General features: G+C 50.3%; 1 protein-coding gene across 1 annotated transcript; it reads left to right on the forward strand.

The window, feature by feature from the left end:
• Positions 1-4,385: 4,385 nt before the first annotated feature.
• MAG (myelin associated glycoprotein) lies at positions 4,386-18,785 on the forward strand. The gene is made up of 11 exons (XM_090260439.1): positions 4,386-4,451; positions 6,311-6,370; positions 6,855-6,923; positions 7,097-7,465; positions 8,692-8,988; positions 9,081-9,338; positions 11,204-11,464; positions 15,755-16,042; positions 16,383-16,479; positions 17,229-17,328; positions 18,288-18,785. Exons 3-11 carry the CDS (start codon positions 6,878-6,880, stop codon positions 18,450-18,452), a joined length of 1,881 nt encoding a protein of 626 aa, XP_090116565.1. The 5' UTR covers positions 4,386-4,451; positions 6,311-6,370; positions 6,855-6,877; the 3' UTR covers positions 18,453-18,785.
• Positions 18,786-20,709: the final 1,924 nt, after the last annotated feature.

The raw sequence follows: 20,709 nt of genomic DNA on the forward strand, positions 1-20,709 counted from the left end.
GAGTGTCTGTTGCCCTTTCTCCCTGCCAAAGGCCTATGCCAGAGGCTTGTTCAGCCACTGCCTTGTAAGGGCCAGTACTCGGTGGGCTGTATGGGGTTGCTGTGCACTGCAGTTGTGCAGAAGCTTGGTGAGGGGAATTTGCTATTGCTTCCTCCCCTTCTTTAAGCCCCACCTCGTAGAACCTAGGATTTTTGTTGCCATAGCAGGGAATAAAAACTAGACAAACTTTCTTCTTCTCAAAGTTTTGAAATGGGTGATAAACTCAAATGCCTAGCAGGGGTTCTCAAAGTCAGGTCTGGGGCTCCATCTAGGGCTCCATCTAGGGCTCCACAGTTGAACATTACGAAGATGTTACTTGTCTCTTTCACTCTTATTCTCATATGAGTGTACAATGGGGTTTTCCGGAAGCTCTGTGACATATGATGACATCATCACTCTGATGGCTAATGGGCCGTGGCTTGTGCTTTAAAAATTTCCCAGTTTAAATTTTGAATATGTTAAGCAACTCTACATATCACCCACTTAAGTGAAAATTTTTTGCAGTCTTCAATAATTTTTCAGAAATGGTTCCTGAAACCAAAATGTCTGAGAACCACTGTCCTTCCAGACAGATGCATAAATGAGTTAGGTGTGGGTTTGTTTTATAGGAGCATCTTAGGTTGTAATCTCTCAGTAAGAACACACTTTGCACATGAGACGCATAAGAGAATACTGTCACCTCCATAAAGAATTAAGGTCCTTCCCATTCTTAAAAACTGTATTTCTCTCAATTTATCTGATTTCCTCACTTTTGATAGAAACAAAGATTCGTTTCACTATCTTCTTAGCTCATAAGCAAACATCAGCAGTAGTGTGATGAGAAAGGGCCTTGGCCATTTGGCCTCAACATTGTGTAGAAATGGGAAGTGGGAGGCCTGGATCCCAGCTAAAGAGGGCTCCTGGTGATGGCTGCCATGCTCAAAGGCAGGCTGAACATGGCTACGGCTTCTTTACAAGAGAAGGTGCCCATCCTTCCTTTTATGCGAAATATCCCGATTTTTAGAAAATTTTGCAACTAATTAAAGGAATTTTATTTTATCAAATCAATACTCTGTGAGCCAAACTTAACCCTGCTGGGAGCTTGTTCAGTCTGGTAAGCCATTAACTTCTGCCTTTGAAACCATGAGAGTCTCATCCTCTAAGAGAGGATTTCCTGAACCGAGACTTAGACTGAGACTGAGGGGTAGGGAGAGGAAGGCAAGCTTGAGAACCTGGCCTTCTATTTACTGTGGAATCTCACAGGCATCTTCTCCTGCCTCTGAAACAACACCTCCTCATGTATAGAAGGAAAAAGTGTTTCTACAGTTCTTGAGTGATTGGGCCGTTGAACTGCTCAGCAAGGAATGAGTGTGGAAGGGTTTTGGAAACTGTCAAATGCTTCATCAAGGTAAAGGATCAGTATTGACGGGAAGGTAGGAGACTGTCAGTCCCCCTCCATAAATACCTGAGAGGTGGGAAACCTGAAATTACTAAGTACATTAAATGGCACTGAGTATTGCTCTTTGCTCATCTTAGCAAGTTCTCCAGGTGGTCCTAAAGATGAGAGGCAGTGGCACTCAGACTTCAGTGGGCACCAGTATCTCCTGGAAGGCTCAGTGAAGTGCAGTTTGCCAGAGTTCCTGATTCAGCATGTCTGGGGTGGACCCCTGAGACTTTCATTTCTAACCAGCTTCCAGGCGATACTGCTGCTGCTGGCCTGGGAGCTACACTTTGAGGACTCCTGGTACAAAGCTGCCACCTCTGGCTGAGGGCAGCAAGTGCCTCTGGTTGGACCAGGCACCAGCTTCCTCTCAAGAACATTAAGCCAGTGGGCCTGAGGGCTTGATTCTGCCCTGAGGTGAGTTTTGCTTAGTCTGCACAATATTTTAGGTAAAATTGGGCAAATATCTAAAAAGCAAGGTATTTCACATTAAAATATGAATTCCTGTTGTTGTGGGTTGAACTGTATGCCCATCTCCCAAATTCGTAAGTTGAAGTTTTAAATCTCAGTACCTCAGATTGTGACCTTATTTGGAGGAAGGGTCTTTAGAGAGATAATCAATTTAAAATGAGGTCATTAGAGTGGGTTCTAATCCAATAGGACTGGTGTCCTTTTAAAAGGGGGGAATTTGGACACAGTGACTCTCCCGCTGGGAGAATGCCCTTGTGAATGTGAAGATGGCCATCTACAAGCCTGGGGGAGGGGCCTGAAGGAAAGAAATCGATCCTTTCCTCACAGCTCTCAGAAGAACCAAGTGCGAATGAGTTGACTGCAGACTTCTAGCCTCCAGCACTGTGAGTAATAAACTGTTTTTTGAGCTATTCAGTTTGTGGTACTTTGTCACAGTAGCCCTAGCAGACAAACAGCCCTGCCTTGTCTGGAAGCATCAGCTGAGTGGGCAGTGCTGGTAGCAGGATGTGAGCGGCTCCTCTCCCTATAGGCAAGCACGTGCTCTCCAGCCCCGGAGTTCTTCTGTGCTCTGGACCAGAGTTTTCAGATTTCGGAGATAGTTGCCAGTGCTGTCTGTGGGACTCTCTCCTGCGCATGCTTCTCCCAGGGACAGCCTTCAGTTCACATTCAGACAGAAGATGTGCTCCCAAAACTTCACAGGTACATGAGCCCAAGGGAGTTGGTGCTGACCCTGAAGGCTATAACATATGAGAACCCCAGGATCATGGTGTCCTCCCCTACAACCCAGGCACCAGGCCCCTCTCTCCTCCGGGATCCAGGCGTCCAAGCCCCATCCCACTCTCAATGGGCCCTTGTTCCCGACTGGGAAAGGCACGGGCAGAGTCTGACATCATGAAGCCTGAGATGGGGATGGGGCTCTCCCTCTCCCCTCCACCCAGCCTTCTCTGACTCCTCAATTCCCTATCTGAGGGATTTCCCACCCCTCACCCCCTGACCCACCCAGGTTTTTTCTCAGCAGAAAGAACCGTTCTTCAATCCCTCCCCACTGCTATGGCCTAAAGGGGGACAGAAGATGCCCGTGTGACTGAGCAGCTCATGGTCAAACCACTACTACAGTTGTCAAACACTGCCAGCTCCCAGCAACCACTTTGCAAAAATCATGACGAATGTGAGGGACTGAGGTGGCAGGAGGATCGCTGTGAAATCTTCCTACAGAGGGTCCCCACCCAGCTCAGAGTCAGCACAGCTCTCACCAAGCACCCTCTGGGCACAGGCTTTGTTCTAGGGAACACAGAGTGAATAAAACAGACAGACAGACCCTGGAAGCTCCTGGCTAGTAGGAAAGGAGCTCACTGATAGTGCAAGTGGGAAGATGTGCTGAGAGCTGTGGAAGGACAAGATTGCATTTAAATGGAAGGACTTTGCCCTGGCCAGGTGGCTCAGTTGGGTGAGCATCATCCCATGCACCAAAAGATTGAGAGTTCAATCCCCAGACAGGGCACATACCTAGGTTTCAGGTTCTATCCCTGGTTGGGATGTGTATGAGGGTTCTCTCTCATTGATGTTTCTCTCTCTCTCTCCCTCACTTCCTCCCTTTCTATATATCCTCAGGTGAGGATTTAAAAAATAATAATAAAATAAAACAAATGGAGGGGCTCTGGCTTGGTGAGAAGGCAGGTAGGCTTCAGGAAGAAATGGCATCCAGTCGGACCTTTGGCTCAGATGGAGTAGTGGTGGGATATGGTAGGGGAGCTTTCTAGGAGAAAGGAACAAGGGCAAAGGCCTCCAGTTAGAAGGTGCCACAGGGTATTACACAGGCACATTCATGCATCCACTCTGCATTTATGAAGCTTAGCTGTGCCAGGAGCTGTTCTACAAGCAGGATAGATTGGAAATAAGCTAGCAAAGCCCTTGTCCTTCTGAAGGTCATGTTTTCATGAAAGGGAACAGTCAATACCTAAGGTCATTCCTGATGACAAGAAGAGCCTAGAAGAAAATAGACCAGGATGCAAGCACTAAATGTGACCCAGGGAAGTGACTATAAGCGAGGGTGGAGGTGACACTGAAGCATTCTCCTCCCACCCACACCAGTCTCCGTTGCCTCTTATGACCGGGGTTATATCTATCATTGGCACCAAGATTCCCTGGATGCAGAGCACAACGTCTTCTGTTTCTCAGTCTGAGATGTTCAGAGATATTAGAATGCCCTTCCAGGGACTCAGACCCAGGGTGCACAGAGGTGGAGGATGGAGAGGAACAAGTGAGGCAGCACCCCCATCCCCTCCCGGAAGGAGCTAGTAGGGCCCAGGCATCAAGCTGCCCAGTTAAGCAGTGGTGACAAGGGCCCTTTTGTGCCCCCCTCCCCCAGGAGGACAGGGAGGAGCTGGGCCCTGGAGGCAGGCGGCCCCTGGCACCCGGGGGGGGGGGGGGAGGGGCCAGCTAGTGGGGGCCTAGATCCTGGGAGGCCAGGGGACTGTGAGCTGGGCTTCGTAGCAGAGGGTGCAGACACAGGAGCATCCCGGTGAGTACATAACAGCCAAGAGGGGCCAGAGACAGGATGGGAGCTGAAGGCCAGGGCTGAGAGGGTGGAGCAGGGGCATCCAAAGCACATGCAAGGTGAGGTCGCTGTGAACTGCCACTAATTTAGGATGCGGGAGGGTGTTCCTTAGGACTTTGAAATGAGCTGGGACCATGGTAGGACAGTGACAGTACTTTAGGAAGAAACTGCAGAGAGAACCATGGGCTCTCCTTAGCACCCCTTGTGGTGGAGGTTATACAGGAACAGCTGTCCTGGGGCTTCCAAGTTTGGGACAGATGTGATGAAAGCAGCCTGGGGCTGGGTGAAGATGGACTGATGTCCAGGTGATTAGACACCTGCATCCTGCCTTCTGAGAGGGGGTGGGGCAGTGGACTGTGGGTGAGCAAGTTTCAGCACCTGGGAACATAACAAGGCGTGTGTGTGTGTGTGTGTGTGTGTGTGTGTGTGTGTGTGTGTGTGTATGCATCTCCGCTGGGTGGGTCTTAATTTAGATCAGTGTTTGTCAACCTTTTCTTCCTTACAGCACACTAAGGAAAAATTTTAGACCTGTTTTTCCTAAATCCCACACCCGCTATGAATTTCACTATTAAGATATGCTGTATGTATGTTTATGTACACAAATCACTGTCATAGCTAAGTCTTTTCTTGCCCTCACCCCAAGAACCAATGTTCACCCCCATTAAAAATGCTTAGGGCTGGCTGGTGTATCTCTCCACAACATGCCCCCTCCGTTCTTGGAAAGTGAATAAAAACTTTACTCTCTACCCCACTCCCCAATGCTTGGTTTACATGATTGTTTCATGTGTCTGCTCAGGCCCTGTGTCTGTCTCCTGCACCTTCTCATCACAGGTGCAAGGGTGGTATCTGCCCTGAGTCCCTCAGCACATGTCTGGTCGGGTCAGTCCTTAGCTAGTCCTCGGTGTGGGTGTGCAGGTCTGAGTGTCTTTGAGAGCATGGCATGCAGGCAGGGCAACATGCATGAATGATGTGCCCACGTCAGTGCAGGTATGAGGTGGGCAGGAGGAAGGCACAGCAGGTATGCTTCTATGACTGTGTATGCCAGCATTCTGTGGGCACAGGGGGTTTCCGTGCCTGTTTGTGTGGGCAGGGTCCTGGTCTGGTATTCACATGAGTCTCTATTGTACAAGCCTGCTCCTCTGGCTGCGTCTAGATCTATCATATTTCATAGCAGCATTTGCATGTGTCTGAGTGTGTACATGTCTCTGTCCATGGGAAGAGAATGGTGAAGGCCACTTGGAAACCCTGGCTCCAACCCTGAGGGGACCCACAGAGAAGCTGGGTACCAGGGTCTCCCTACCTCCCAACCCCTGGTCCTTCCTGGCCCCAGGTAGAGCCCAGCCAGGAGTGACAACCCTTCTCTCACCCCACCTACTACCCCAGGAGTCCCCCAAGAGCAGCACCCTCTCCCTGAGGGAACAGGGCTCTTTTGTGCCAGGCACTAGCCTCTGCTGAGGGTGGGGACAGCAGAGGCTGTCTGTGGGGTAGGAGCGGGCGTCAGGAATTCTCACGGCATGTTGGGAATGCTGATGCTGTGAAACCCAGTCATTGATGGCACTGGGTCCCTGCCTGCCACCCCCAGGCCTCACCCCACTCACCACATCCCTCCACCCCAACTTAATGTTCTGTCACTCCCCTTTCCTTTCCTACAGTTCTTCATTGCAGTTTGGAGGGAAGTGTGTGCGGGGGGCTGACCCTACGTAGAGGAGCTCCCAGGTGTGGGAGGGTCCCAAGCATCCATGGGCAGCCTTACAACAGGCCACAATGCATAGCAGATGTTTCAAGCCCCCCAACTCCTAGCACTTGCCTAACTCTTGTTCCAGGGTGGTTGGTTGACATCTTCAAGTGGGACCAGAAGACATTCCTAACTCAGGGAGACTGAGGTGAGGGGCTGTGTTCCTTCCTCCTGGCTCTCCCTTCTTCCTGCTGATTCAGCCTTGGCTCTGTCCTTACTTTCTGGGGACCCCCAAGGGGCACAATGGTGATGAAGATCATTGTCAGCATATTACTACCACACAGAGACAAGGACATTTGGGTGTTAAGTCTGCAAAGCTGGAGCCTGGAAAATAGGGCTTGAATCCTAGTTGTCACTTACCAGCTGTGTGCCGTGGACAAGTTACTTAACATCTCTGGGCCTCAGCTATAAAATGAGGATAATAATTGTACCCACCTCAAAGAGATTAAATGAATTAACACAGCAGAGCAAAGCACTGAGGAATGGTACATGGTCAAGCCAATAAATGTTTGTGATTATAAATATTAATAGCAGCAGCGCCTAACATCTGAATAAACCCCTTCCTGAAGCCTTAATAGAAGCACCCCTTTTCACTTCTGCTGGCCCTCAATGCCCTCCTCTCCCTTCTCTAGCTGTCACTCACTTGCTGTACAAAATGATATTCCTCACAGCACTGCCCCTGTTTTGGATTATGATTGCAGGTAATGGCTGGGGTGGGGGGTGGCTGGGGATTCTGGGGCCTTGGCCCCAAGCAGGCTGGGGTTGTTTCTGTGGGTCCCTGGACCCCTCTGGCTGTGAGAAGGTGATGGGAGTGGGGAAGGGGTGATTTAGTCAGGACATGTCCTTTGACCTCAGCAGTTCTGCTTGCCCGCAGCCTCTCGAGGGGGTCACTGGGGTGCCTGGATGCCATCGTCCATCTCGGCCTTCGAGGGCACATGCGTCTCCATCCCCTGTCGTTTCGACTTCCCTGACGAGCTGCGGCCTGCTGTCGTGCATGGCGTCTGGTACTTCAATAGCCCCTACCCAAAAAACTACCCCCCAGTGGTCTTCAAGTCACGCACCCAAGTCGTCCATGAAAGCTTCCAGGGCCGCAGCCGCCTCCTGGGAGACCTGGGCCTGCGCAACTGCACCCTCCTGCTCAGCAACCTCAGCCCTGAGCTTGGCGGCAAGTACTACTTCCGCGGGGACTTAGGCGGCTACAACCAGTACACCTTCTCTGAGCACAGCGTCCTGGACATCGTCAGTGAGTCCCCTGGAGGTTGCACAAGCAGTGGGGTAGGGGCACCCCTGGGGCAGGCATGGGTGCAGCAGGAAGTCCTCCCCAGCACATTTCCAGGGAGGTCTCTCCAGCACAGATCCAGAGACTTGTTTGTTAGACTGAAGGGTGAAAATCCCAGTGCCCACAGGGACCAGGTAAATGACAGAAATTAGCAAAGTGGAGTCCCCAAACAGTCTTGCTGCCCTCAGAGGGAAAGGAGTGCTCTTACTATTCTAGAAACACCTGGGGAAAAGGCAGCGGGGCCCAGGGGCTCAAGGGTAAGTAAGGCCTCTTGATCTCTGTGTTCGCTGGGCAACTGAGTGCAAGTTACCTAACTTCTCTAAGCCTTGGTTTCCTCTTCTGTAAAATGGGGACTACAGCAGCATTTAAAGTTCAGTGAGTGAATGGTTATCAAGTGCTCAGAACAGAACCTGGCACATGGCACCAGCTCTGCTAACAGGTGCTGGGCAAGAATGTAGAGCCATTGCTGTTAGGCAATCTGAATTTTCAGAAGAAATCAGAATTGTATATTTCCCCGTGATCTCCTAATTCCTAAACATTAGCTGTTGTTGGTTCAGATATATATATTTTTTAATTCCTAAACTTAGGCCAAATAAAATGCAGCTCTGGGCCAAATTTGACAATGAGAGTGGGGCCCACAGCTCCATTTTGGGCATTTCTACTGCCTCGTTTCTGAGAAACTTACTGCCTGGAGGTCTTAGATTCAGGCTCCCTATCAGCATCGAGTAAGGAGTAGGAAGATTACAGCCCTGATCCTGATGCAGAAAGAGACCTCTGCTCTCGACACACACACACACACACACACACACACACACACACACACACACACACATGCACCTCCCCCCGCACACATACTGATGAAAGTAAACCAAAACAAACATGGGAGAGGAGACAGTTTTCATAAGGAATATGTTGTAGTGTTAAGACACAGATGACGAAGCCAGAGTGACAGGGTTTGAAGCTCAGTATTACCAGCTGTGGCCTCATTTTTCTTCTAACGTGACTGGAAGGACTGGCAAGTTCAACACTTGTGAAGTACTCAGACCATTATATTTTCATTAGTGTTACATCTGTGGATGGATCTGTGCAGGGCTTCTAGGTGAAGGTTTTAGGGAATCTTGTATCCAAGGGGAGGGGACCAAGGTGGGAGTGTCTGCTTCCTCAACTCTCCTTCTCCCCGCCTCACATAGACACCCCCAACATCGTGGTCCCCCCAGAGGTGGTGGCAGGCACGGAAGTGGAGGTCAGCTGCATGGTGCCTGACAACTGCCCAGAGCTGCGCCCAGAGCTGAGCTGGCTGGGCCACAATGGGCTGGGCGAGCCCGCTGTGCTGGGTCGGCTGCGCGAAGAGGAAGGCACCTGGGTGCAGGTGTCACTGCTACACTTCGTGCCCACTAGGGAGGCCAACGGCCACCGGCTCGGCTGCCAGGCCTCCTTCCCCAACACCACCCTGCAGTTCGAGGGCTATGCCAGTCTGGACGTCAAGTGTGAGCCTGGGTGCGGGCCCGGGGGTGGGGGCGGGGCCCGGGACAGGGCATGCGGCACCTGCCCGCTGACCTTGCTGTGTCACCGGCCTCAGACCCGCCTGTGATTGTGGAGATGAACTCCTCGGTGGAGGCCATCGAGGGCTCCCACGTCAGCCTGCTCTGTGGGGCTGACAGCAATCCGCCACCGCTGCTGACCTGGATGCGGGACGGCACGGTACTCCGGGAGGCCGTGGCAGACAGCCTGTTCCTGGAGCTGGAAGAGGTGACCCCCGGGGAGGACGGCGTCTACGCCTGCCTGGCAGAGAACGCCTATGGCCAGGACAACCGCACCGTGGGGCTCAGCGTCATGTGTGAGTGGCCGCCCTGTGCGCACACTCGCCTGGCACTGGCCCTGCGGAGGAGAGAGCGGAAAGGGGCCTTGCCCAGGACGGGGCGGGGTTGGCCCAGGGCCAGTCAGGAACAGAGCCGCAGCTGAAGTGAAGACAGAGAGGAGGGTGTGGGACAAGGCATTTCTTCATTCTTTGCACAAGGGAACACTTACGCTGCACCACTCTCATCCGTAGGACACGAGCAGAAGGTAGATGAAGTCCCTGTCACCCAGGAAAAACGGCTATATTCAGTTTCCTGGGGCTGTCCTGCCTGATCTGGGAGTAGATCTGGGCCTAGCCCTGGAATCTGCATTTTAAAATGAGCCCCATTGCAGTTTTAATGGGAAAGTGGGGGGACCCCAAGCCTCACCCAGAACCTTGTACACACCTGTACGCATGGGGCCTTGGAGGAGGGGGCTAAGCAGACAGGATTCTTAGCTAGAAACCCAGGAGAGGCCATCCGCTTATTTATTCATACACACATACTTACTGAGGCAAAACGCCAGGGCTGGGGATGATAATAATGATAGCTACAGCCCACATTTACTGAGCAGTTTCTGACTGCTTTACACAAATGTTCTTCCCCCAGGCCACCCAGAGGTGGGCCCCTCCCACCTCTTTCAGCTTTCACTGAAACCTTTCCTCACCATCCAAGCTAAAACTCTAACTACCGTGATTTCTCATCCCTCCCTTTATTTTTCTCCAAAGTACTTATCCCAAGTTTGCCAATGATACATTTTATTTACTTATATAGCATCTACCTACATGGGCAGGGGTCTCTGGCTACCCCATTAAGGCTAGAATAGTGACTGTCAGTGGATTGAGCGTCGGCCTGCGAGCTAAGTGTCGCTGGTTCGATCTTCCAGTCAGGGCACATCAGAGAAGGAAAACTCTGACTCCAAAAAACCTCCACTGCCTTGCGGCATACCTCTTCAGGGGAAAGGCTAAGGGAGTAAACCCCGACAGAAAATCCGGAGCCGGAGTCCCTAAGGCGGTTTGATGTTGTAGTCAACACCGGCAACTCCTGCAGCGCACCTGAAGCCAAGCTGTATTGACTCCGTCTTTCCCTTGGACCCTTCAGCTGCGAAGAGAGGGGGGGTCTGCTGCATGGGCAACAGCAGACCCTCCATATCACCCTGCCCAGGCTCTGTAGCTTCAGCTTCACTGGAGAGGACACTCCAGCGTCATCGTAAGATGTCGATTCAACACGGGAGGAGACAGATACCGTGTCACTCCCGAGTCGGACTGCACAGCCATTCTCGGCGGTGCAGATAGACTCTTAAGAAGCTACACCATCGTCTCTCGAGACGGATGGCTGCCGACGACGACGACGAGTGACTGTCACTTAAGTTCTCAGTGACCCTTATGAAGTTGGAACTTTTTTTTTTTAAATCCTCACCAAAGGAAATGTTTGTTGATTTTAGAGAGAGAGGGAGGGGGAGAGAGAGAGAGAGACTTCAATGTGAGAGAAACATTAATCAGTTGCCTCCTGTATGTACCCCAACCAGGGACTGAACCTGCAACCTTTGAATGTATGGGATGCCGGCCAGGGCAAGTTGGGACTATTATTAAGCCCATTTTCCAAATAAGAATAAATGAGGCCCAGAGAAGTGAAGACATGGGTCCACACACAGCTGGAAGGAGCAGGGTCCAGCCTCAAACACAGGTGTTCTGGCTGCAGAGTTCCTATTCTTGTAAACAAGATAGCCAGGCGTGGGGTTCCCTGGGCTCTTCTGAGCTGGTGTGCTTGGATTGGAGTGTCTGGGGTCACATTTGGGCATGAGAGTTGGCTGGCAGAAGAGGCACCTCCTGGTTTCTGATCATCGGTCCCTTGTTCTGTCCCCCAGATGCACCCTGGAAGCCAACAGTGAACGGGACGGTGGTGGCTGTGGAGGGGGAGACAGTCTCCATCTTGTGCTCCACACAGAGCAACCCGGATCCTATTCTCACCATCTTCAAAGAGAAGCAGATCCTGGCCACAGTCATCTATGAGAGTGAGCTGCAGCTCGAGCTGCCTGCTGTCACCCCTGAGGATGATGGAGAGTACTGGTGTGTGGCCGAGAATCAGTATGGCCAGAGAGCCACTGCCTTCAACCTATCCGTGGAGTGTGAGTACTCCCCTTTCTCTCCCCTTCTCCAGCTGAGAGCTGGCTGGACTTGCATCTGCCCTCCAGTCTGAGGTAGATGGCTCAATGGGGGACACCTGTGTAACTGGAGGTACCCACATATCCCAACACAGGATCAGCTTTGCACCAGCAGACAAGGGTGGGGGAGGCAGGAAAGCAGAATCGACAGCAAGAAAATATAAGTCCTACCTGAGAACACTGTGTTTTCACATCCTGGAGTGTGCTTTTAACCAGGGGGATTCTGGATCCTGTGGCCACTGTTCTTTTGTATTAACTAAAATAATAACCATGACATCTAACCCTTGTGGAGTGTTGCTTTGTATCAGGCACTGCTGAAAGCTTTGTATAGGACCCACTCCTTTCCTCATGACCATCCATACATGGCAGGTTCTATCACTTTCCCTAGTTTCCAGAGAAGGAAGCTGAGGCTCAGAGAGGTTATGCCACTTGGCCAATGTTACATAGCTAGAAAATGGCAGAAGTTAAGATTCAAATGCAGGATGTCTAGTTCTACTCTTCTGTGCTGCCCAAAGTTGTCTTCTTCCTGCATTATTACATCAGAATATAGTCAGTGGTCAAGCTGTTATATGTGCAAAGGGCTGTGTGGCTCTGTGGGAGGTGGAGGACAGGACCAAGAGGACACCAAGCTTATTAAACAGATAGTATAGCCAGGAAGATGAGATAATACACATAAAAAGCAAGCTGCCTTGGAAATGAAACTCACTATTCCATTGCCAGCTAGCACCCCTCCTGACCTCCTCTCTATGGACAGCATCACCAATACCTTGACTCCAACCCTGGCCACCATCCTGGGCTGTAGCTCCCAAATCAGTTTTGATTCTCCCTCCTCCAGCAACTCCCTCTGGAATGTCACCTCCATATTTCCATTTCTTCTGCTTCCTCCTCAGCTCTGACCTGACTTCTGGCACTAGTCTCCAAACTTCACTACTTCCATCCTCAATTATTCCACTTACAATGGTCCCCACCACACAAGTTTGCCAGAAGATATTGAGCACAGTCCATACTCAATATTCTGTATGTATAGTGATAATCAGTACATGGTAGCAATAGATTATTCTAGGGCAATGCCATGGTCATCCACGCTTTCACTAACTTTTCACTTCAGCCACATTCCTTCTGGTCTCTGGTCACTCACAATATCCAATATGATCACTGCATATGGGTTGTGTGGTACTCTGTCTTCTCCATATGCTCCCTCCCGGTCCCAGCTTCTCTCTTCTGCTGTACCCTTTTCCCTGTCACACCTCAAGCCAGTGGTCCTTAAGTTTAAGACTCAGAATCCTCTGAGAATCTGATGTACATTGTCAGTCACAGACATCCCCCCCTTTGCATAATAAAAGTGGTGGCCGCAAATGGCCATTAAGGGCCTCCTCTGGGTCATGATTACATCCTCTACAGATGTTATTTTGCTAAGCGCTTATGATGGACTTGTGAAGCAGGTATGTGTTATCATTAATCCTTAACTAAGGAGAAATGAAGGTCAGAATTCCCCCATGGCCATGCAGCTAGGAAGTTTGGTCAGAGCCAGTATTCTTCTGGACTCCTGTCAGCCCCAGCTGTTAAATCTCTGGCTGCTTCACCTCACCCATAGGTTTTAGCATCAAATGACTCACTTAATCGGACTTATTTTTAAAATAAGTTTGGAATACAAAGTCTTCAACCCACTGGAGCTGAGGAGCAGTTGTGATGCCCCTCCACCCCCACCCCACCTGCTAAGCCACTCATGCTTCTCCAAGGCCTGTGTCACAGTGCTTTCCCTCTTAAGAGTGCAGCCTCAGCCCCACTCTGTCCCTAAAGTCTATGTCCCCCAGCACCTGGCTTTAGTGCTCACTGACAATAGTGGGTATTCCTGGCACAGGGTTCCCTGTCTTACCTGTCTACCCCAGAGCCCTGCATGGTGTAGGCACTGCAGGAGGCTTTCACCCTTACAGAGTGCTTGAGACATGCAAAGGAGGAGTCTGAGCTTTTTGCATGTATTGACCTACTTCATTCTCACAATAGTGTGATTGGGGGAGGGGCCATTCTTCACCCCAAACCAGTTTAAGAGAAGGAAACTAAAGTGTTACTGGTGTCAAGTACCCATCAAAGCCAAACCAACCTAGGTCTATATACTAGCTTTCTCTCTGTCTTGCTGCACGGTCTCAGACAAGTAATTTTACCTTTGCTAAGCCTAAATTATTTCCTCTGAAAAATGGGTGTGATGACAGTGTCTTACTCCAAAGATGGGTGTGAAGACTAAGGAAATTACGGTGCGTGCCTACAGTGTGTGACACTTTCTATGTGTTCCATAAGTCTTAGATATCCTCATCATTTCCCACTCATCTTTCCTTTGGACTCCAGGCTGGATACCAGACCTACATTCTGAAGCTTTGCTCACATGCTCCCTCTGCTGGAATGGTTCTATTTTCCTAATCACAAGTCTTAGGGTGGATGTTAATTTAAGCCTTATGTGCCTAACTTGGGAGTGCCTTGCAAGTTAAAGATCATTACCCCCATTTGCACTGATAAGGATTCCATCTTGGAAGCCCAAGAAAGCTGAGGGCCTGATCGGGGCCACCAGCCAGTAGATGACCACTTGGGATTTGTCTAGTGTCAATTGGGGTTTCATAGGTCTCCCAGGCTACCTGCGAAGCTTCGAAGAAGCTGAGCACATGCAGACAGAGTGCCGGTGTTTTGGAGCAGATATTGTCACTGGAGCATCAGCGGTATAATCTTGAATGAAAGGGATTTTTAATTTTTAACTGCTGTCAGTTCAGGTTTGTCGTTATTGATTTACTCTGTGGTGTGTTGATCCGGTAACATTACAGCAAGCATGGTGCATGTGTGCCTAAACAGAATTGGGGTTGTATAATTTTTTTATTTACCAAACTTAGATATGTGTATGCATTGAGATTCTGGCTAGAATGTATCTCTCTTGCAGATACATCTGGTCACGTGACTCCTTGGTTCATCACTGTCACTTCCACATTCTTTTTTGCTGGAAATTGAAAATAAGTGGGGTTGGTGAGCCAAGGGTCTTTTGCTGTGTGTAAGTGGGTTTTGGTCAGAACTGAACCAGAACTCAGGCTACAGTGAGCAGAGGGGAGTGCTGGACTCTCCAGGAGTGAGAGAATATAGTTTTATTTTTTATTTTTTTTAAAGGGAGGGAGAAAGAGAGGGAGAGAAACATCAATGTGTGGTTGCCTCTCACATGCCCCCAACTGGGGACCTGGCCTGCAACACAGGCATGTGCCCTGACTGAGAATCGAACCCGTGACCCTTTGGTTCACAAGCCAGCACTCAATCCACTGAGCCACACCAACCAGGGTGAGAATATAGCTTTAAAAAGCAGCATTCAAAGTTCTGTTTTAATTTCATATTTTGGAAAATGAAATAAAATTATCGTACTTGTACCATTTTTAAAAGTACAAATGACAGCAAAGCAAAGTTCAACCAAATGGTCTTGGGTGGAGAGGGGTGCTTGGTACTAGTGGCACTGGGGAATCCTGTGAAGGCAGGAGGATCAGAATGCATGGGGGCCCTGGGGAGTCAGCAGGGCCATCTGCAGGATGGCCTGAAAGGGGAGCCAATAGAATTCAATCGCTCACCCCACAAGTCTTCCCAGAGCTCTTATATGTGAAAGGCACATTTTAAGTGTGGGCGACAGAGTGGAGACAGAATGAGAGCCTGACTTCATGGAAAAGGGGGACAAGCCATATCAATGCATAACATGGATAGGAATGAATGCTGGAGAGAAAACTTAGTGGCACAGTAAGTGATGTTAGAGAAGTGAGGTAATAGGAGGAGAGAGTGTCTGAGCATCTGAGTAGAACCTTCATGGAGCAAGGGAGTGCATTGGGAAGGTACCTTCAGGGAGTCTTCCAGGCTGAGGGAGAAACACAAATACCTGGGTGGGCAAAAGCTCCATAAACTTGGGAAACAGCAAGGAGGCCAGTGTGCCTGGAAAGGAATAACCCTTTCAGGGTAAGAAAAGGAGACCCGAGTGTGGCTAGTTCCCTCAGGGCCTTGCGGATCAAAGCAAAGAAGTTGAATTTTATTCTAAGTGACACAGAACAATTGAAGGACAGGTTTGAGCAGGGTGTACCATGATGTGATTTATGTTTTACAAGATGAACCAGGTTAGAAAGGGTGCAAAGGAGAAAATGCAGCTCATCTCTCTGACAGCTTACCATCCTTTTCTTGGCCCTCAACCAAGGAGTCCTGGCTTCCAGTTGTCTACAGCCCCACTCAGTCTTCATTTTGTTCCTGCAGTTGCCCCTGTGATCCTTCTGGAGTCCCACTGTGCAGCGGCCCGAGACACAGTGCAGTGCCTGTGCGTGGTGAAATCCAACCCGGAGCCCTCTGTGGCCTTCGAGCTGCCCTCGCGCAATGTGACAGTGAACGAGACAGAGCGGGAGTTTGTGTACTCTGAGCGCAGTGGGCTCCTGCTCACCAGCATTCTCACGCTGCGGGGACAGGCCCAGGCCCCACCACGGGTCATCTGCACCTCCCGCAACCTCTATGGCACCAAGAGCCTGGAGCTGCCCTTCCAGGGAGCCCGTGAGTGGTGTGCCTTGGGACTGGGCGCCATAGGCACAGAGGGGGCTCCTCTTGGATCTAGGCTTCTCCCCCCAAAGCTGACTGACCATAGGCCACCGAGCATGGGTCAGGCTGATCAAGTGGTAAAGAGGCCCTTCGGGTTGGTAAGGAGAGGCTGTCCTGAGTTTGCCTGTACTGTACTGAACCCTCCCAGGCTCTCCAGGCTAGTCAGTCGGTGCAAGGATATGCCAGCTGTGCAGCTATTTCTCACTATTACTGATGCCCACTCCTGTTTCCTAAGAACCCATGTCTTCACTCCTACCAGCAGTCCTGAGGGCACCTGGGTGTTCTCTATTCTCAGACCGCTTGATGTGGGCCAAGATCGGGCCTGTGGGAGCTGTTGTTGCCTTTGCCATCCTAATTGCCATCGTTTGCTACGTTACCCAGACACGCAGAAAGTGAGTACCCCATCAAGGCTGACCTGGGAGTGGGGAGACTACAACGGTGGGGAGAGGGACTGAGGGAGGAGCAAGGGAGGGCAGCCCTGTGTGTGCAGGGGAAGGTGGATTCTGCTCTGAGAATGTTCACCCGGATGGAGGAGAAAGGGGTCCTGCTCATGTGCCAGTGCTTGAGCCAAGCACTTTCCACCAACCATTTCCTGTTTCCCCATCTTCTCTGCTATGACCTCCTGCCCTCCAAAAGGTATGATGGGGAAAGCCAGCTTCCCCTGGCTTGTAGCTGCAGTGTCAAGTTGGTTCCAGAAGCACCAATGACTACACACATCTGTGGCAACAAAAACCATCCCTAGCCCAAACCACACTCACCTGCCACAACTGTGCTGCTATTTTTATTCCTTGTGGCTCTCCTAAAAATGAATTAATCTCCCTGCTCCACATCTTGGCAGCAAGAGGGACAGACAGACCCAGAGCATATGAAGAGAACCCAGAGAAGCCAGGCTGGGGTCTTGAAACATGGCAGAGCCCAGGAGATGGGAGGCTCATCCTCAGCCACAGAGCGGGAGAGGGATGCACAGTGGTGGACAGGAGGAGGCTGGTCATTCGAAGAGCCATCTGCCTTGTCCTAGAGAGATGGGTGGGAACAACTCTGGGGTCCCTTCGGGCAATCTCCTAAGGTAGATGTCGGTACACAAAGGGAGGGAGAGGGAGGCCTGGGATCCCCACTGGGGCTGCCGTGTCCTGCCCTGCAGAAAGAACGTGACAGAGAGCCCCAGCTTCTCGACAGGGGACAATCCCCCAGTCCTGTTCAGCAGTGACTTCCGCATCTCTGGGGCACCGGAGAAGTATGAGGTAAGGGTCAGAGCCCTGTGGCTCCAAGTTAGTTGGAGAACCTGGATGTCAAGAACATTGGGGGCCTGAGAGACCAAGGGTCAGAGGGGAGGCCAGGCTCCTTAGGAAGGACAAGGGGGAAGGGCAGAGGGCTGACTTGGACATGGCCTGGGAGGGATGCTTAGGCTGAGACTGTGAAAGGGGCTACGGGGCTCAGGCCCAAGGGAAGCCCTCATCTGGGTCTATGACCACATTTCCTTCTCCAATAGTCCAGAGAGGTCTCTACCCTGCAATGAGCACCCTAGGAGGTAGGTTTTGTGGGGTCTCAATGTGCCCACCTCTGGGCCCTCAGTGTGCCTTGGGGCTGTCATCCATGTGTATGCATCACTGCCAGAGTCCAGGATGGTCCCCTGTTAAGTCTGCCCTGCCCAGTACTCCTGTCCCATTGCTCCTCCCTTCTGTCTGTGGCCACTGTTCCATGTGTCTGTCCAAAGGCTCATGTGTGTATGTGTGTGTGTGGGGGGGGGGGGTGGAAAGCATGAAAAGGAAACAAAAGTCACACCTATAGGATTGCCAAGATTAAGGGGGAACACAGCAGACCCAAACATAGGGGGAGGACTTATGGAGCCAGGCACGTGCAAACATTTGGAAAGCTGGGACCCAACCAGGTGGTTTTACTCTGGGGAGGTGTTACGGATTGAACCGTGTGCCCCCAAGTTCCTATGTTGAAGAAGTCTTCCTGAATATATTGAATTTGTAGGCAACTCTCAGGCTTAGCAATGAGGAGGGTATTGCAAAGGGGTATCAGCACAGGCACCTGGGTGGAGACTGTGGGGCTGGCTAGGCTGGGGCCCCTGAGAAAAAAGGTTCACACAGGGCTTTGGGACTCAACTCCAGGGCTGTGGGGGTACAGGCAACTCCAGCCATACATCTGGAAAAGGTAGAACAGGACTCTTCTAATGGGTTGGTTCCCTTCATAGAGTAAGAGGCACCTGGGATCTGAGAGGAGGCTTCTGGGCCTTCGTGGGGAGCACCCACAGCTGGACCTGAGCTTCTCTCACTCAGACCTGGGAAAACGACCCACCAAAGACAGCTACACCCTGACAGAGGAACTGGCCGAGTATGCTGAAATCCGTGTCAAGTGAGGGAGCTGGGTGACAGTCTATGTGGCAACCACCCTTCAGGACCCTCACTGGCCCCCACTGGCTGAGGGCTCCCTTCCTCCCAAAAGTAGTGGGGGCTGGGGCAGGAAAGGGATGGGGCAGGTGACAGTGGGGTCCTTTCCAGCTGCCCCCAACCCTGCCCAGCACCGCACCCTCACAGTGTGGCTCCCCTTTAACCTCCTTTAACCTCATCTGTCTGGAGGGGAGTTTTGTCTGTTTGTGTTATTTATTGCTATCCCCTGCCTGGTCTGTTCCCCAATACCTGACCCCAGGGTCTGTACTGAAGGGACATGAAATAAATGCCCCAAAGCCAAATACCTGTCTAGATCCTGATGATTTCTGACCTGTCCTTGGGGGAGCCTTCCATGGACATGAACAACAGGGTGGGGACTGACTGTGGGAGCAGGGTAGGGGGTGGGCGGGGCAGTGGAGAGCAACAGGTGAAAAATTGGGACAACTGTAATAGAAGAACAATAAGAAAAAAGAAAGAGAGAAAGAAAATAATCCTATTTACAATGGCATCAAAGAATACTTAGAAATATATTTAGCAAAGAAGGTAAAGACCTGCACTCAGAAAATTATAAGACACAAGGAAAAAATTTAAGAAGATAGAACTAAGTGGAAGCATATATGGGGTTCGTTGTTAGAAAAAAATAATAATAACATCATTGACTTCCAGCCAAGATGGAGGCATAGACAGACACTCCGTGTCTCCCTCCACAACTAAGAAGGAATAAAACTACCACAAAACTAAAGACAACCAGAAGTTCCAGAGATTCAAACTGCATGGAAGTCCAACAAACAAAGATATATAAAAGAAATACTCATCCAGACTGGTAGGAGGGGCGAAGCCAGGGCGGAGAGGACATGGTGTGGTGGCAGCAGGCTGGCAGAAAGTGCAGTCACATATTTAAAAGGTCAGGAAGGACACCTGGGGAGCACTCCCAGCACCAGACCAGACTGCGCAGCTCACAGTTCCAGTGCAAGGGAAAGTAAAGCCTCATTGCTTCTGACTGTGCAGACCAGTGTGGGGTGGGGTGGAGGAAGAAACTGCTAGTCTCTCAGCAGAGTGCGCTTGTTTAAAGGGCCCCCACTCTGGGAACGACAGCCAGGGCAACAGCTAGAGAAGCGCCAGTCCCATACGAAGTGGGAAAAGTGCCTGGAAAAAGGGTGAGAGCTGAGCAAGCAGCACTGTTCCCTCTCAGACCTCTCCCCAACATATAGCGCCACAATGTGGTGAAACAGGTTACCCATACTGGTGAATACCTATGGCTCCACCCCTTACAACATAACAGCTGCGACAGCTCTACCTAAGACACAGGGGCAAACAAACACAGGAGCCTGTCAAGATGAGGAGACAGAGATGTATGGCCCAAAAGAGGGAACGGATCAAGGTTCCAGTGGGAGAACTAAGTGACGAGGAGATAGCCAACCTAACAGATGCCGAGTTCAAAACACTGGTGATAAAGATGCTCACAGATTTGACAGATATGCTTAAGTATGGCAAATACATAAGGGAAGAAGTGAAGGCTATGTTAAATGAAACGGAGGAAAATCCAAACAAAACCAATGGTGAAGAGAAGGAAACCAGGGTAAATCAATGATTTGGAACATAAGGAAGAAAAAAGCAGTCAACCAGTACAGAATTAGGAAACAAGAATTGAAAAAAATGAGGGGAGGCTTAGGAAACTCTGGGACAACTTTAAACATGCCCATGTCCAAACCAGAGGGGAGCCAGAAGGAGAAGAGGAAGAGCAAGAAATTGAAAGCTTGTGTGAGAAAATAATGAAGGAAAACTCCTCAAATTTGGCAAAGAAAATAGACATACAAGTCCAGGAAACACAGAGAGTCCCAAACACTCTAGACCCAAAAAGAACCACACTAAGACACATCATAATTAAAATGCAAAAGGTTAAAGATAAGGAGAGAATCTTAAAAGCAGCCAGAGAAAAGCAGAGAGTTATCTACAAAGGGGTGCGTATAAAACTATCAGCTGATTTCTCAAAAGAAACTGCAGGCAAGAAGGGACTGGCAAGAAGTATTCAATGTGATGAAAAGCAACCTACAACCAAGATTACTCTATCCAGCAAAGTTATTATTTAGAATGGAAGGGCAGATAAAGGGCTTCCCAGACAAGGTAAAGCTAAAGGAGTTTATCATCACCATGCCATTATTATATGAAATGTCAAAGGGACTTACTTAAGAGAAAGAAGATCAAAATTATGAACACCAAAATGAT

Source organism: Furipterus horrens, unplaced genomic scaffold, assembly GCF_987537825.1.
Source record: "Furipterus horrens unplaced genomic scaffold, mFurHor1.1.pri manual_scaffold_13, whole genome shotgun sequence".
NCBI classification, from domain to species: domain Eukaryota; kingdom Metazoa; phylum Chordata; class Mammalia; order Chiroptera; family Furipteridae; genus Furipterus; species Furipterus horrens.